General features: G+C 40.6%; 1 protein-coding gene across 4 annotated transcripts in view; it reads left to right on the top strand.

The window, feature by feature from the left end:
* Positions 1-14,845, top strand: part of slc9a5 (solute carrier family 9 member A5) — a 280,610-nt gene that overhangs the window by 262,681 nt on the left and 3,084 nt on the right. The window contains exons 14-16 of one of the 4 annotated variants that reach the window (XM_087995957.1): positions 3,641-3,713; positions 6,992-7,129; positions 8,881-9,021. In XM_087995957.1, the coding sequence (XP_087852083.1) occupies positions 3,641-3,713; positions 6,992-7,129; positions 8,881-9,021 (352 nt within the window). Of the gene's footprint in view, positions 1-3,640; positions 3,714-6,991; positions 7,130-8,880; positions 9,087-14,845 lie in introns of those variants that run through there. The other 3 variants (XM_043707125.2, XM_087995956.1, XM_043707124.2) reach the window with 3 other exon arrangements.

Genomic DNA, 14,845 nt, shown 5'->3' with positions numbered 1-14,845 from the left:
ACTCTATCCCTAACTGTCACATGAAAACCAATGCTGATTATAGATTCATAGAGATGTACAGCACTGATAAAGACCTTTCGGTTCAACTCGTCCACGCCGACCAGATATCCCAACCCAATCTAGTCCCACCTGCCAGTACTCGGCCCATATCCCTCCAAACCCTTCCTATTCATATACCCATCCAGATGCCTTTTAAATGTTGCAATTGTACCAGTCTCCACCACTTCCTCTGACAGCCCATTCCACACACGCACCACTCTCTGCTTGAAAACATTGCCCCTTAGGTCTCTTTTATATCTTTCTCCTCTCACCCTAAATCTATGCCCTCTAGTTCTGGACTCCCCCACCCCAGGGAAAAGACCTTGTCTATTACCCTATCCATGTCTCTCATAATTTTATAAACCTCTATAAGGTCATCCCTCAGCCTCCGATGCTCCAGGGAAAACAGCCCTATCCTATTCAACCTCTCCCTATAGCTCAAATCTTCCAACCCTGGCAAAATCCTTGTAAATCTTTTCTGAACCCTTTCAAGTTTCACAACATCCTTCCGATAGGAAGGAGACCAGAATTGCACACAATATTCCAAAGTGACCTAACCAATGTCCTGTACAGCCACAACATGGCCTCCCAACTCCTGTACTCAATACTCTGACCAATAAAGAAAAGCATACCAAACGCCGCCTTCACTATCCTATCCACCTGCAACTCCACTTTGAAGGAGCAATGAATCTGCACTCCACAGTCCCTTTGTTCAGCAACACTCACTAGGACCTTACCATTAAGTGTATAAGTCCTGCTAAGATTTATTTTCCCAAAATGCAGCACCTTGCATTTATCTAAATCAAACTCCATCTGCCACTCCTCAGCCCATTGATTCATCTGATCAAGATCCTGTTGTAATCTGAGGTAACCTTCTTCGCTACACCTCCACTACACCTCCAATCTTGGTGTCATCTGCAAACTTATTAACTATACCTCTTATGCTCACTTCCAAATCGTTTATATAAATGACCAAAAGTAGTGGACCCACCACCGATCCTTGTGGCACTCCACTGGTCACAGGCCTCCAATCTGAAAAACAACCCTCCACCACCATCCTCTGTCTTCTACCTTTGAGTATCCAAATGGCTAGTTTGCCCTGTATTCCATGAGATCTAACCTTGCTAACGATTCTCCCATGGGGAACCTTATGGAACGCCTTACTGAAGTCCATATAGATTAAGTCTACCGCTCTGCCCTCATCAATCCTCTTTGTTACTTCTTCAAAAAACTCAATCAAGTTTGTGAGACATGATTTCCCACGCACAAAGCCACGTTGACTATTCCTAATCAGTCCTTGCCTTTCCAAATATGTTAAATCATTTTCTTCAATGACATTTATCAAGTAAGCCATTGTCATGCTGCAGTGGTGTATCAGCAACTGTGAAAATTAATGACTCCAACTTTAATCTGAAGTCTGCAAAAGTCTGATCAGTTGTTGTTTGAATGCATAGTTTTGATTGAATGAATTTTTCTTACGATCCCAATAATGATCTCAACTGGCAAACCTTGTTTCCAAGATCAAAGCAGCCACTAGGTGCTTTTGGCAGTGCTCACAGGAATTCGTTAACATTTTCATGCTGCCTATTTTTAGTCAAGGGCCTTGAGTTGAGGCTGTGAAAATAGGCGCAGAAAATAGGAAATACTGGGATTGCATAATAGGTCAGTCTGGAGCCGAGAGAAAATGACTTAATTCTATAAACTGAGGTCAACTTTATCAAGATATCGGATTGCCCTGTTGTAGAAAGGATATTATTAAATTGGAGAGGGTTCAGAAAAGATTTACCACGATGTTGCTGGGAGTGGAGGTTTTTGAGATATAAAAATAGACTGGAAAGCTTGGGTTTTTTTTTCACTGGAGCGTAAGTGGTTGAGGGGTGACCTTATTGAGGTGTATAAAATCATGAGGAGCACAGATAAGGTGAATGTCAAGTCCTTTTCCCTAGGTCAGGGAGTTCAAAACTAGAGGGCATTTTTTTAAGGTAAGAGGAGAAAGATTTAAAAAGAACATGAGGGGCAATTTTTTTTTAAAGGGAGAAGTTTGTGTGAGTCATGAACTGCCAGAGGAAGTGGTGGATGCAGGTTTAATTACAACATTTAAACATGAATACAAACATGAATAAGAAAGGTTTGGAGGGAAACTGGCCAAGCGCAGACAGGTGGGACTAGTTTAGTTTAGGAACATGGTCTGCACAGATTAGTTGGACCTTAGGGTCTGTTTCCGCGCTGTATAACTTTATGACTATGACTTTCCTGGAGGGTGAAATTATGAGGATAGAAAACCAGTATTGCATACAATCTTGTCAGTTTTCAATGTGTTAATTCAGTTAAAACTGTGCTAAAGTTTTATTTCTCATGGAATTAGTTAAGATTTGGGCAATTTTATTTTGAATTGTAATACCTTTCATTCAGTCTGTCTCCTGAATTTTGTGCCTGATGTGTCAGGTGTTCTTCAATTTTGTGAGTGGTGTGTTCACCACTAGCTAGAAAGGATATAGGTTTCAATAAGGGCTTCCTGCAATACCCTATCAATTCTGCCATCCTACCCCTCTCCTGTTACCCCTTAAATCCACATCATATAACCATATTTCACTCTGAATAATCAAATATTACTTCGAAATCCATTTCAGAACAGACCAGCAAGCATAGATACTGGTTTAAAGAAATTAATAGATTCTGCTCTTGGTTTTTGGGTGGTATCTTCCTAATACTGCTCTGGCACTCGACAGCAATAAGGAAGACAGGGCTATTCTCAATATAGACCCTGGGATGGAGGAGCAAGCAGGGAACAGTGGAGGGTTTGTGGTGAGAGGCAGTTTCATAGGTTGGTGGGGGAGCTCATAAGTAGAGTCAAAAGCAAGAGCAGCTGGTTAGAGGTAAGCAGTCAAGCCCCCTACCATATCTCCAGGCTCTTGTTCATGGATCGGTTAGTACAGATTAAGAGACCCATTCGACACACTTAAGCTAACAAAATGTCTCTCTCACTCACATATATACACACCACAGTCTCGTACATATTCACACAATAAACAAACACTCATGCTCACACAAACACTCACATGAACACACACACTTACATAAAAAAACTCACAGACTCTCTCTCTTTCACACACACATCCACACACAATCTAACACAAACTCTCTCACACAAAAACGCAAACAAACACTCGCACTCACACAACCTCTCCCTCTCTCTGCCACACACTCTCACACAAACAGCCACGCGTGCTCTCTCTCTCTCTCTCTCTCTCTCACACACACAAACACACAGTCTGCATTGGTTGAAGAGTCATTTGGGCTGAATGAATTACGTCCAGTCTTAACTTCCTACCCTTGCCCTTGTGTTGTCTTTAACTGACCATCTAAGAACTTCAATAGATGGCTGGGCAGGAAGGTGGAGCTTGGGCCTTTCCACCCAAAGAATGGACGGGACAAGGTGGCAGGTTCTAATACGTCACCATCCCACGTAATTAAGTTTCTTTTCTGCCACCTCCAATTGTGAAAATTCCACCTAGTTATTTTGTTAGTAAACTTTATTGTGGTATGGCTATATTGCTCCTTAATGCTGAACTAATGCAGACCTTTGTGTGATTTCTAACAGAGAAATGTTGAAGGTATAAATGGTCAAGTACCTAATGATAAATTACGGCGAAAAGTCAGCTGGCATGACACAGGTAGGTGTGTAGTTGATCTCATTCTATTACAAGTTTAAAGTACAATCTTTCCTTTCCGACAGGCTTTCCTGTGCAATTTCCTGCATTTTGTAAAGATATTGCACATTGGAGCATTTTTCTTAAACTGCTCACCATGAGATCAGTGCTTCATTCATTCACTTTATATAACTGAAGCAGAAACATTGGCAGATGGCCGATATAGTTCAATACATCCACACATACTGCTGCAGCTAGGAACCAACAGAAAGAATGTCTCAGGGTTTTTTTTAACATGGAAACATATGCTCAACTTAAAAATATTTATCCCAACATGCAATTTAAAAAAATATTCATGGAGAGAAGCCCAGGACTGTCTCTCTAGTAGGAGCCTTTTAAATATATTATGGAAGACTAATTGGATTTAGACAAGTCAACTATATCCAAACTGAAAACCTAGAAGACAGTTGAACTCCACATTAACCTGAAACAGAAAAAGAAATTGCTGAAAAAACAGCAGGTCTGGCAGCATCTGTGGAGACAAAACACAGTAAAGATTTCAGGTCCAGAACTCATTGTAGCTAGGAAAGGGTTGAAATATATGCTGAAGATGGAGTAGGGGAGAGGTGGAGTAAACAATAGTTGGAGATGGAGCCCAGAGAGGGAGAAAACAACGATTGGGCAGACAAAGAATAAAGATGAGGTGCTGTTTTTTCAGCTTGTACTGACCTTCACTAGAGTGCTGTAACAAGCCTGAGACAGAGACTAATTGGATTTAGACAAGTCAACTATATCCAACTGAAAACCTAGAAGACAGTTGAACTCCACATTAACCTGAAACAGAAAAAGAAACCGTCAGGGAGCACAGTGGTGTGTTGAAGTGGCAGTCAGTAGGAAGCATAGGTCATTTTTGTAGACAGAACGTACATGTTCTGCAAAGTGGTCACCCAGTCTGCGTTTCATCTCCCCAGTGTGGAGGAGACCACATTGTGAGCATTTTTTGTTCTCTAAAAAATATTTAGATTGAACCTTTCTCTCTATGTATATTTGGAATATCAGAAGGAGGCAGGCAGAAGAGAATTGAAGCCCACAAAATGATAGGTCTCTCTTTTCTTTACGGGAGATAATTATCTGGCTGTTATATCCAGAAGGGATTTGAAACTGGCAGCCATTGCTGTTGGTGCAATTTTCTCAGTGTAGGTCACCTGACCATCACCCAGCTGCAGAAGGGATAGAAGTTTGCTCCTTAAGACTTGGTTGTCTACTTTCACACAAAATATGTGCAAAGATGTTGGAAAAATAAAGCTTGTTTAAAAAAATACTTTTACCTTTTCATATCACATTATAAATACATTTTAGATGAGGAATGCTTCCTATTCAGTTGATTCATGAAGAAGGATCTTACTATCAATCAGGTTGTTCATTAAATAACAACAAGAATTTTGCCACCACTTATTCATTCCACAATATTAGCTCTTTGTGGAATAAACTTGTAATAGTCCTAAATTTGTATTTTACCAGATTTAATCCATGCTGTCTATTTTGACATATTCGACATGCCACACTGTATTCCATTTTGATTTTGGATTGCAATGACAGGATATAACTAAACTTATTCACCTGCCAGAAAAAGGTCACTGCCAGGAACAAATTTATTGCCAGTAGGCAACACTTCTTTATTTCATTTATAAAACCTATGACATTTTGACAACTTGGATTTGCAGTGACAGCTATTCAATTGTTAATTGAGTTTGCTGGAGGATATGGTGTAATAAATGCCAATCACGCAAACTATTGCTAGTGTGGCAGCATTCCTCAGGCACAGAGATGGTTAAAAAAAAGTATCAAGTTGCACAGGGTGATTTTAGGAGATGATAGAATGAAGATTCACAAGTATGACTTCTTCAGTTTTGTTGCAGTATTCAATTGCTGTATACATAAACATGTTGATTATCAGAAAAAAGTGCAGTTTTGACATTTGAAGTTCTAAATTCCTCTATTATAAAATAAAATTAACATGAAGAAGAGCGCTACAGGTAGCATTATGGAAAGAGAGCAAACTGATCTGGAAGGCTGGAAGGCACTGTAAGGCACAGGGTTACAATTTCAAAAGCTGACTGAGAAGGTATTCCTTATGTCTGAACACATATAACAACTTCTAATTGAACTGGATGAGGATCAATGATTAACTTGATGCTTTCCTCATTTGCTATCCACACTAATTTGTTTTCTAGCCTGGGGTTCAGTATCACAGTCAGGGCTGCAATCCGTGCTGGTTCTCTGTAGTTCACCATTCCTTGCTGAGGTCAGTTAACTCAATTGCCCAGATATTCCAATCTCTGGATTGTCAGTGTTGAGATGACCCAAGATATACATTAGAACCCAACATGCTGACCTCTGTAGGAATTGAACAAGAAGTCTGAACTTCTGATGGGCAAGTTTTCTGATCCTGAGGGCCCCCCAATTGTGAATTAGCTGGAGATTTCAGCAATTCTGCATTGTTCATTTGTATAGCTACCCAGGAAATGTAAGACACAAAAATCCTACTCTAACTCCTGGATAACTACACAACTGATCCCCCAAATTGTCTTGTTGACAAGTCCTTGACCCCCCGATTACCCCTCCCCAATCAATCTGACTAACTTCCACCATCTGACTAGCTCAACCTTGCCATGATCTGACTAGCTTCTAGCCTGAATCTCTCTCTGAATCAGACCTGAAAACCACCTAGCTTCTCACTTACCCCACTTTACCTATCCTGTCCACCTCAACCATCGTTAATTAATTTATTTACTTCAGCCGCCTACTCATTGATATTCACACCAGTTATTTAAACTTACCATAAGGCAGCTCGCTAGTGTTTTTCTGCACTGATTCTCCTCAAAGGTGTCTATATGGATTTCTGTGCTGAGGGAGTTTTCTGTATCAGAAAGTTAAGCATAACTGGGAAAGTGCACAAATCTCTGACTGATCAGTGGTGGATGCAACTGCTATTATGTTAATTGGAAGGTTTGAACCAACATGCCACATCTAGCATCTTCCCAATCCTATAGCTTAACTCCAGCAGAGCTGATACATTTACCCACTCAACCAGACATGAGTCTGAACAGTAGCACAGAGATGAGGTAATGTTTTACTGAAACGTGGTAGTTAAGGTCCATTATTTGCAAAGTTTACTTGAAGTTGTGTCATCCTTAATCAGCTGTGTGTGCATGTGAATGGATGGATTATAGATTCTCCTTTATTTAATACTAAAATACAGGTGACTGGAGCTGCTAAAGTTTTCTTTCCATTGTTCCTAGTGCCAGTTTTTGTAGAAGTCGACTCGGAAGATGAAGAGAAGGATAAATTTACGAAGATGAAAGAACAGGAGGATGATGAAGGCATCACTTTTATGGCAAGAACAGTGAATGAGAATTTACAAGAAAGAAAAATTTCAGGTACAAAATGGATTTGCAAAGCAAATTGGACCTTTCGGCCCAGATCAGGAGACAGAGAAAGTATCAGGGAAGCTGTAAATGGCTGAAATATTCAGGTGGAACTCCTGCCAAAACAAACAGGAAGGGGAGCTCACCAATGTAGACTAGAATGATGGTGGTGGGCAGGTTGACAAATGTGGCAGATGGGGGAAGAAAGAAGTTGAGATCAAGGGAAACGGAAGGCTTCATTGAGGAGCCAAGGGGATTACTCAAGCTTTTCCCGCATGGCCTTTAGTAATGCCAGAATTAGCATATACTATGAAGACAACAGCTCCTGACTTAATTTTATTGCCAGGCTGTCAGATCCCTGTAAAAATAGTGAATTTTGAATCATGTTCCTAGGTTAACAATGGAAGCCCAATTTAAACATGACCTACCTGTCAAAGTCATAGCATTCATATTCATTACTATGCAAATGTGGCGGTCCATGCTTGGGCAGTATGGGAGCACATTCTCTTTGTTTTATTCCCCATGTAACATATTCCCCTTTACCCTGCAACTGTTTTATCCATTTTGGGAATGTAATGTAAAAAGTCTTGTTATTAGCAAGTATAATTTCTGGTACTAATAAATTAAAGAGCCAAATTTGCCCAAAATAAGGATTAGGGAGATTTATGTTATGCATCCATGTTAAGCATTCAGATTGTCTCCAAGAATATGGTTACTACATCAATAACTGAAAACACTTATGAGAGAACCAATTAAGGTCTCTATTCATATGTCCGATTCATATGTCTGCAAGGATTTGCTGCCATTCTTAAAATGTTCTAATTTTCCCCCAGAATGGGGGGATGGTGGCTATTTCAAACTGCACCGGATAGTTCAAAATAAATGTACAAGATTTTGTTGCATCCTGTGAACAGAAAAAAAAAACAAAATCTATTTCAGAATAACCATTAAAATGTAAAAAAAGTGCCAGTTGCGCTTTCTCCTAAATTCCATTCCCAAAATGTAAGTTGTTTTTCAATTTTTGATTTGTCAATTGTCTCTTACCATCCCATTATCTTCATGTTTGAAGTTGAACCACATGGTCCATAAATACTACTTAGAATCAATACTGTAGATGTTCCTCATATTTGATTATTTCCTCATTAGCTCTGTTTTCCCAGTGGTGGTAACTAAATACAGCGCTATTGCTGGCAGTAGCCAGATTTTCCAACAGTTGAAAGCAGCAGCAGATTACTTTTTCAAAAGCTTTCCAATTCTTGTATTTACCAGGTCTAAACAAAACTGGACAGTGGGTTTACAGGAAGTCTAGTGAAAGGTGATGCCAACCTTGTATTTGAATTCTATCTTTGGTTACCTCTGCAACTGACAGCAGAAACAATACAATTACCAAGTATTTAAATCTACATTGTTAGAAATCAGACAACACCAGGTTATAGTCCAACAGGTTTATGTGGAAGCACTAGCTTTTGGAATGCTGCTCCTTCATCAGATGGTTGTGCTTCCAAATAAACCTGTTGGACGTTAACCTGATATTGTGTGATTTCTAACTTTGTCCACCCCAGTCCAACACTGGCTCCTCCACAGCATGAATCTACATTAACAGTTGCTCAATGCTCTGCACCTCTGTATAATCACTACTGGCAATTAATCTTCCAATGTTTGTTTTATTTTAAACTGAGAAATAAGCAATCTCACATTTTGCATGTCCCTCTTTTTTTCTGGTGCTGTGAAACTCTTTTGAGGATAATTCAGTCTTGTTTCAGTCACTAGCCACACCAGTGATGGCACTGAATCGGAGGTTTTCAAGAAGGAACCCCCTTGGAAATTTCAGAATGATGAACCCATCCTATCACAGAGTGCTCAACTAGTGCGACCCGGCCTCATTCATCTTCACAAGATAAGAACTAATTCAACAGATTCACAATTGTCTACTGAAGCAAAAGAGCAACAGCCAGCAGATCAACAGTAAATAATGCGATTATCAATTATTTTCCCCTGCTAAGACTCAACTATCTTCACCTCCTTCCTTTTCTTCAATCTGGAGCTCCTTCTGCTTTTCTTCCTCAACCATCTTTGTGGAGCAGCAAAAATATGCTACATTTCAAGACATTTCATGTATCACTCAATGCTACTATCAATTCAAAAAGTAGAATATTTTATTATTTAATTTCCAATTGCTGCAATGATTTTTTGAATCAGGGTATTGCATGAAAAGATAACCTGAACTTCAAAAACAGATTAAGCTGAAAAGTATGCATTTGGATTCTTTGAATATCCTGCTAGTGGTGTAAAATTTGTGAAGGCAACATTGTTATTTTCATGGCAAGTTAGTTTTACCAAACTGAAGACTTTTCTGGACCTTTGGCAGTTGAAACATAGGTCTGGTGGAAAGTATGTATTCAGTTTTTCATTGTGCTCCTTAAAAAAGCTGCATTTTAAATACACAATGAGACTTAATAATAGACGAAGAGAAAGTTACACAACCACATTTGGACTGATGCAAACTGTTTTTGGGTGTCCAAAAGCAGCAATATATTTTGGATGTTAGCCTCTAGTGCGGCACCTGAATATCATCTGCAGCAGGCCATCATGAGTACAAACTAATCACAGTATAACTGAAATACAGTATGAAGTTACAGTGTTAAAGTAAAAAGGTTGTTTTATGCAATCATCTTAATGTGGGAGGTGAAACTAGACTTACGAGTGCACACATTGGCAAACACCTTTGAGGCAGTGAAAATGTTTCCACTTCAAACTACTGCTTCCTTGAAGTAGGTTAAGAGAGTGGGCAAAGAAGTGGCAGATGGAGTACAACGTGGGAAAGTATGAGATCATCCGCTTTGGTCGGTAAAATAGAGGCATGGACTATTTTCTAAATGGGGAGAAAATTCAGAAGTTTGAAGTGCAAAGGGACTTGGGAGACCTAGTTCAGGTTTCTCTTCAGGTCAACTTGCAGGTTGAGTTGGTAATTAGGAAGGCAAATGCAATGTTGTCATTCATCTCAAGATGACTAGAATATAAAAGCAGGGATATACTGAGGCTTTATAAGGCTCTCCTTAGAGTATTGTGAGCAATTTTGGGTCCCATACCTCAGGAAGGATACCTCTGGGCTTTGGAGTGGGCCCAGAGGAAGTTCGTGAGAATGATCCCAGGAATGAAAGGCTTAACATATGAGGAACGTTTGAGGACTTTGGGACTATATTCAATGGAGTTTAGAAAGGTGAGGGGGGGATTTTACACATTACTGAAAAGCCTAGACAGAATGGACATTGAGAAGATGTTTCCATTGGCAGGGGAAGTCTGAAGTACAAAGAGACTTGGGAGTTCTAGTCCAGGATTCTGTCAAAGTAAACTTGCAGTTTGAGTCGGTAGTTAGGAAGGCAAATACAATGATGGCATTTATTTTGAGAGGACTTGAATATTTAAAGGCAGGGATGTACTTCTGAGGCTTCACAAGGCTCTGGTTAATCCACATTTGGAGTATTGTGTGCAGTTTTGGGCCCGATATCTCAAGAATCATGTACTGGCCCTGGAGCATGTTCAGAGGAGGTTCATGAGAATGATGCCAGGAATGAAAAGCATAACATGAAGAATGTTTGAGGATCCTGGGTCTATATGCGATGGAGTTTAGAACGATGCGGAGGGATCTAATTGAATCATCCAGAATACTGAATGGCCTGGACAGAGTAGATATTAGGAAGATTGTTTGGAGAGACTAGGACCCAAGGGCACAGCCTTATAGTAAAGAGAATGGAGATAAGGAGAAACTTCTTCAGCCAGAGAGTGGTGAATCTATGGAATTCATTGCCACAGAAGGCTGTGGAGGTCAGGTCATTTGAGCATGTTTAAGACTGAGATAGATAGGGATCAAAGGTTATGGGAAGAAATCGGGAGAATGGGATTGAGAAACTTATCAGCCATGATTGAATGGCAGAGCAGACTTGATGGGCTGAACAGCCTTATTTCTGCTCCTATGTCTTATGAAATATTGCTGTGAACAGGGATTCTTGTGACAATTTTGAGAACAGATGTAGGCAAAAGTGCGAGAGCAAAGAATTATGCCAGTTGGAAATGAGAGGGTGAACTATGAAAGGGTGTGTAACAGATACCAGCATCAACTCAGGTTTGAGGAGGTGGGAAAGGAACCTACATGGGCAATGGTTCTGAGAACCAGGGGAAGGAAAGAAATGTTGAATATGTCACTATGAACTGCGAAGGAAGGGTTGGGTAAGGGGTGAAAATGTCTGCATGACTGAAGAGAAAGATGAAGACAAAGTGTGGCAGTATGAACTAAAAAGGGTAAGACCACACTGCTGACATATTTATAGGGTTGCCAGCATGCTGGCAATCTCTTTACCTACAATGAAGCCCTGAGGAAGTATTGCACAGGGAATGAGTGGGGGAAGACCCCAGCTGACCCTGCATTCAGTGTGCCTTCCTGCAGGTTCTCCTGTAGGCTGCTTTAGTGACAATGGAAAAGATCCTCTTCCCCAGAAATGGAAGGTGAGATGGGCCTTTAGAATTCCAGCAAAATGGACAGAGTACACAGAGGAGGTCAGTAATGATGGGAACATACGTAGAACCTGGCAGCAGTGTTGCAATAGGGTAAATGTGCGTATGTTTTCTACCAAGATTAGCTCACCATACATTGCTTAGGAAACATCCTTCCAAGTCTCTTGGAATGTGCTGTCTAAGAAGCATTCCTCCGAGAAATTGAAACTTCTGTTGGTTCTCAGACTGCTGTAATCTTACTGCCTTTGGGCGCAGTTGTCTTTATCTCTGGTCCTCCTTAGAAATGGATGTCCCTAATACTTAGTGAATGCAGCCCAGGCTAAGTCATTTCCTCAAATTCCCAGACTTCATACCTGCTGCTTTTGAGTTGGCATTGAAGCCTCTGATGTGTTGCAGGTTTATCCCTACTCCTGACTGCCATGCTCACACTGTTTGGTCAAGGCATTCATAATGCTGCCATTTGGAGTCTTCCAGTCTGCTGCCACAGTGCTGGCAAAATATGGTTCACTAGCTACTATGATAATTTTTTGAGTTAAAAGCTTTTCAAAGCTTTTGGTCACCGTTTGATGGTTTCCTAGGTTGGTTTGGATGCTGCTGGGTCACAGAAACTGTTCAGATCTAAACCTGTTTCATTGTTCTGGTATTTCAGATGAGAATGGATGAGTTGGACCGAAGGGTCTGTTTCCGTACTGTATATCTCCATGATTCTATAACTCTCAGTATTGTGTTCAAACAGGAATTCCTATCTGCAGCATACATTGAATGATCAGCTATGAGCTGCAAAAGAGGCCAGTAGTACAAAACAGTTCAAAGAGATCAGCTGGGTTAGGGGCTTCAGAAAGTATATGAGGATAGCCCCAGTCTCAGTGAATCGGGAAGGAAGGATAGAGATAGAGTGAGCCTCTGTGATGAAGGGAAGTTTGGGATAGTTTGACTGTTAATAAAGTGACTGTCTAATGCATGCAAACAAATGCAAATATCATTCTTTTTCCAGTAATTTTATTCAAAATTAATACATAATTTGTTAAATTAAAAGGAAAGTTTACAATGAACTAGAGGTGCCTTGTCTATACTGGGAGTTGGCGAGTGTGATAGACTTAATGGGTAATTGTTATCTAATGTCTAGTTATTCCTTTAATTTAGTAATAACCAGATATTACATTTGAAGTTAAAAGAAGTACCATTGCAGTCTTACTTCAGAAGTATACAAGCTCTAAGAGATGTTATAACTAATTAATTTGTAACTTGCATAATCCAATTTTTTAAGCTTGTCAGTTATTTTCACAAATCTTAGAGGCTTCCCTCAAAGCTGTCGTCTGCACTGACAACCACCTCCGAAAGCGAGTGTGCTTCCAATTAAATCTGTTGGACTATAACCTGGTGTTGTGTGATTTTTAACTTTGTACACCCCAGTCTAACACCGGCATCTCCAAATCTTGTCTGCACTGAATGCTGTTGTGAGTGTAAAGTGTTAAGTGCCAGGGACCCGGGTTTGATTCCTTCCTCAGGCAACTGTGGGTTTCCTCCCACAGTCCAAAGATGTGCAGGTTCGGTGAATTGGCTCTGCCAAACCGCCCATAACGTTAGGTGCATTAGTCAGGGGTAAATATAAGATAGGAGAATGGGTCTGGGTGGGTTACTCTTTGGAGGGTCAGTGTCAACTTGTTGGCCCAAAGGGCCTGTTTCCATACTACGGGAATCTAATGTACTCAGCCTCCGGAAGTTGGGCCCTACTTTGGTTTGGGGAAGTCACTGATTGGTGAGAACTGGCGTGTGTTCTACTATACTAATTGTAATAAGTAGCTTTTAAAGTTACATGATGGTGGGTCAGCTCAACCAAGTGTATATGCTACAGTACATGTTAAGTCATGAACACACCATATATCGCAGATGAACAAATCTACAGAAAGCAAGTAATTGTGATATGGGCTTTCACAATCAGGGGATCAGACATGCATTCTTGTCACTGCTGATGTGACTCCAGGATGGTGTATTGCTACCTGGTGCCAATGTAAAATATTTGCCCAAGGCACATTCATCTGGGAAACAGTGATTAGCCAGAGATCATGGTCAATGCTAGTACTCATGACTTGGGTAGGCTTGGGAACAAGATCCTGAAAGCAGATTTCACAGAGTTAAGTAGGAGATTTAAAGGCAGGAACTTTATAGCAGTAGCCTCAACATTATTCAAAATACCACGTGCTAGCACGTTTAGGAATAGGAGAAGTTGATGTGGTAAGATGGGCATCAGAATTCTAGGCATTGGCCTCATTTTGGGGAAGGTGGGATCTGCACATGCTGGGCAGTTTACACCTGATTGGGACCAGGATAAATATCCTTCCAGGGAGATTTGTTGTACTGCAGGAGAGGGCTAGGGGACACTGTTAAGTGAGGCAAAGGAAGAAGTAGTAGAGGTACTGGCAATAATTTTCACTGTGACCAGTGGAGTGCCACAAGGACGGTGCTGGGTCCACTACTTTTCATCATTTATATAAATGATTTGGATGTGAGAATAAGAGGTATAGTTAGTAAGTTTGCAGATGACACCAAAATTGGAAGTGTAGTGGACAGTGAAGAAGGTTACCTCAGATTACAACAGGATCTTGATCAGATGGGCCAATGGGCTGAGAAGTGGCAGATGGTGTTTAATTCAGATAAATGCAAGGTGCTGCATTTTGGAAAAGCAAATCTTAGCAGGATTTATACACTCAATGGTAAGGTCCTGGGGAGTGTTGCTGAACAAAGAGACCTTGGGGTGCAGGTTCATAGCTCCTTGAAAGTGGAGTCACAGGTAGATAGTGAAGACATTTGGTATGCTTTCCTTTATCAGTCAGAGTATTGAGTACAGAAGTTGGGAGGTCATGTTGTGGCTGTACAGGACATTGATTAGACCACTGTCGGAATATTGCATGCAATTCTGGTCTCCTTTCTATTGGAAAGATGTTGTGAAACTTGAAAAGGTTCAGAAAAGATTTACAAGGATGTTGCCAGGGTTGGAGGATTTGAGCTATAGGGAGAGGCTGAACAGGCTGGGGCTGTTTTCCCTGGAGTGTCGGAGGTTGAGGGGTGACCTTATAGAGGTTTACAAAATTATGAGAGGCACGGATGGGATAAACAGACAAAGTCTTTTCCCTGGGATCGGGGAGTCCAGAACTAGAGGGCATAGGTTTAGGGTGAGAGGAGAAAGATATAAAAGAGACCTAAGGGGCAACTTTT

This window comes from Chiloscyllium plagiosum, unplaced genomic scaffold (genome assembly GCF_037043375.1).
Source record: "Chiloscyllium plagiosum isolate Xiang-an unplaced genomic scaffold, Cpla_swu_hap1 HiC_scaffold_17, whole genome shotgun sequence".
Lineage (NCBI taxonomy): Eukaryota > Metazoa > Chordata > Chondrichthyes > Orectolobiformes > Hemiscylliidae > Chiloscyllium > Chiloscyllium plagiosum.
Note: the sequence above shows the minus strand (reverse complement) of the source record. Positions and strands in the feature narration are given on the sequence as shown.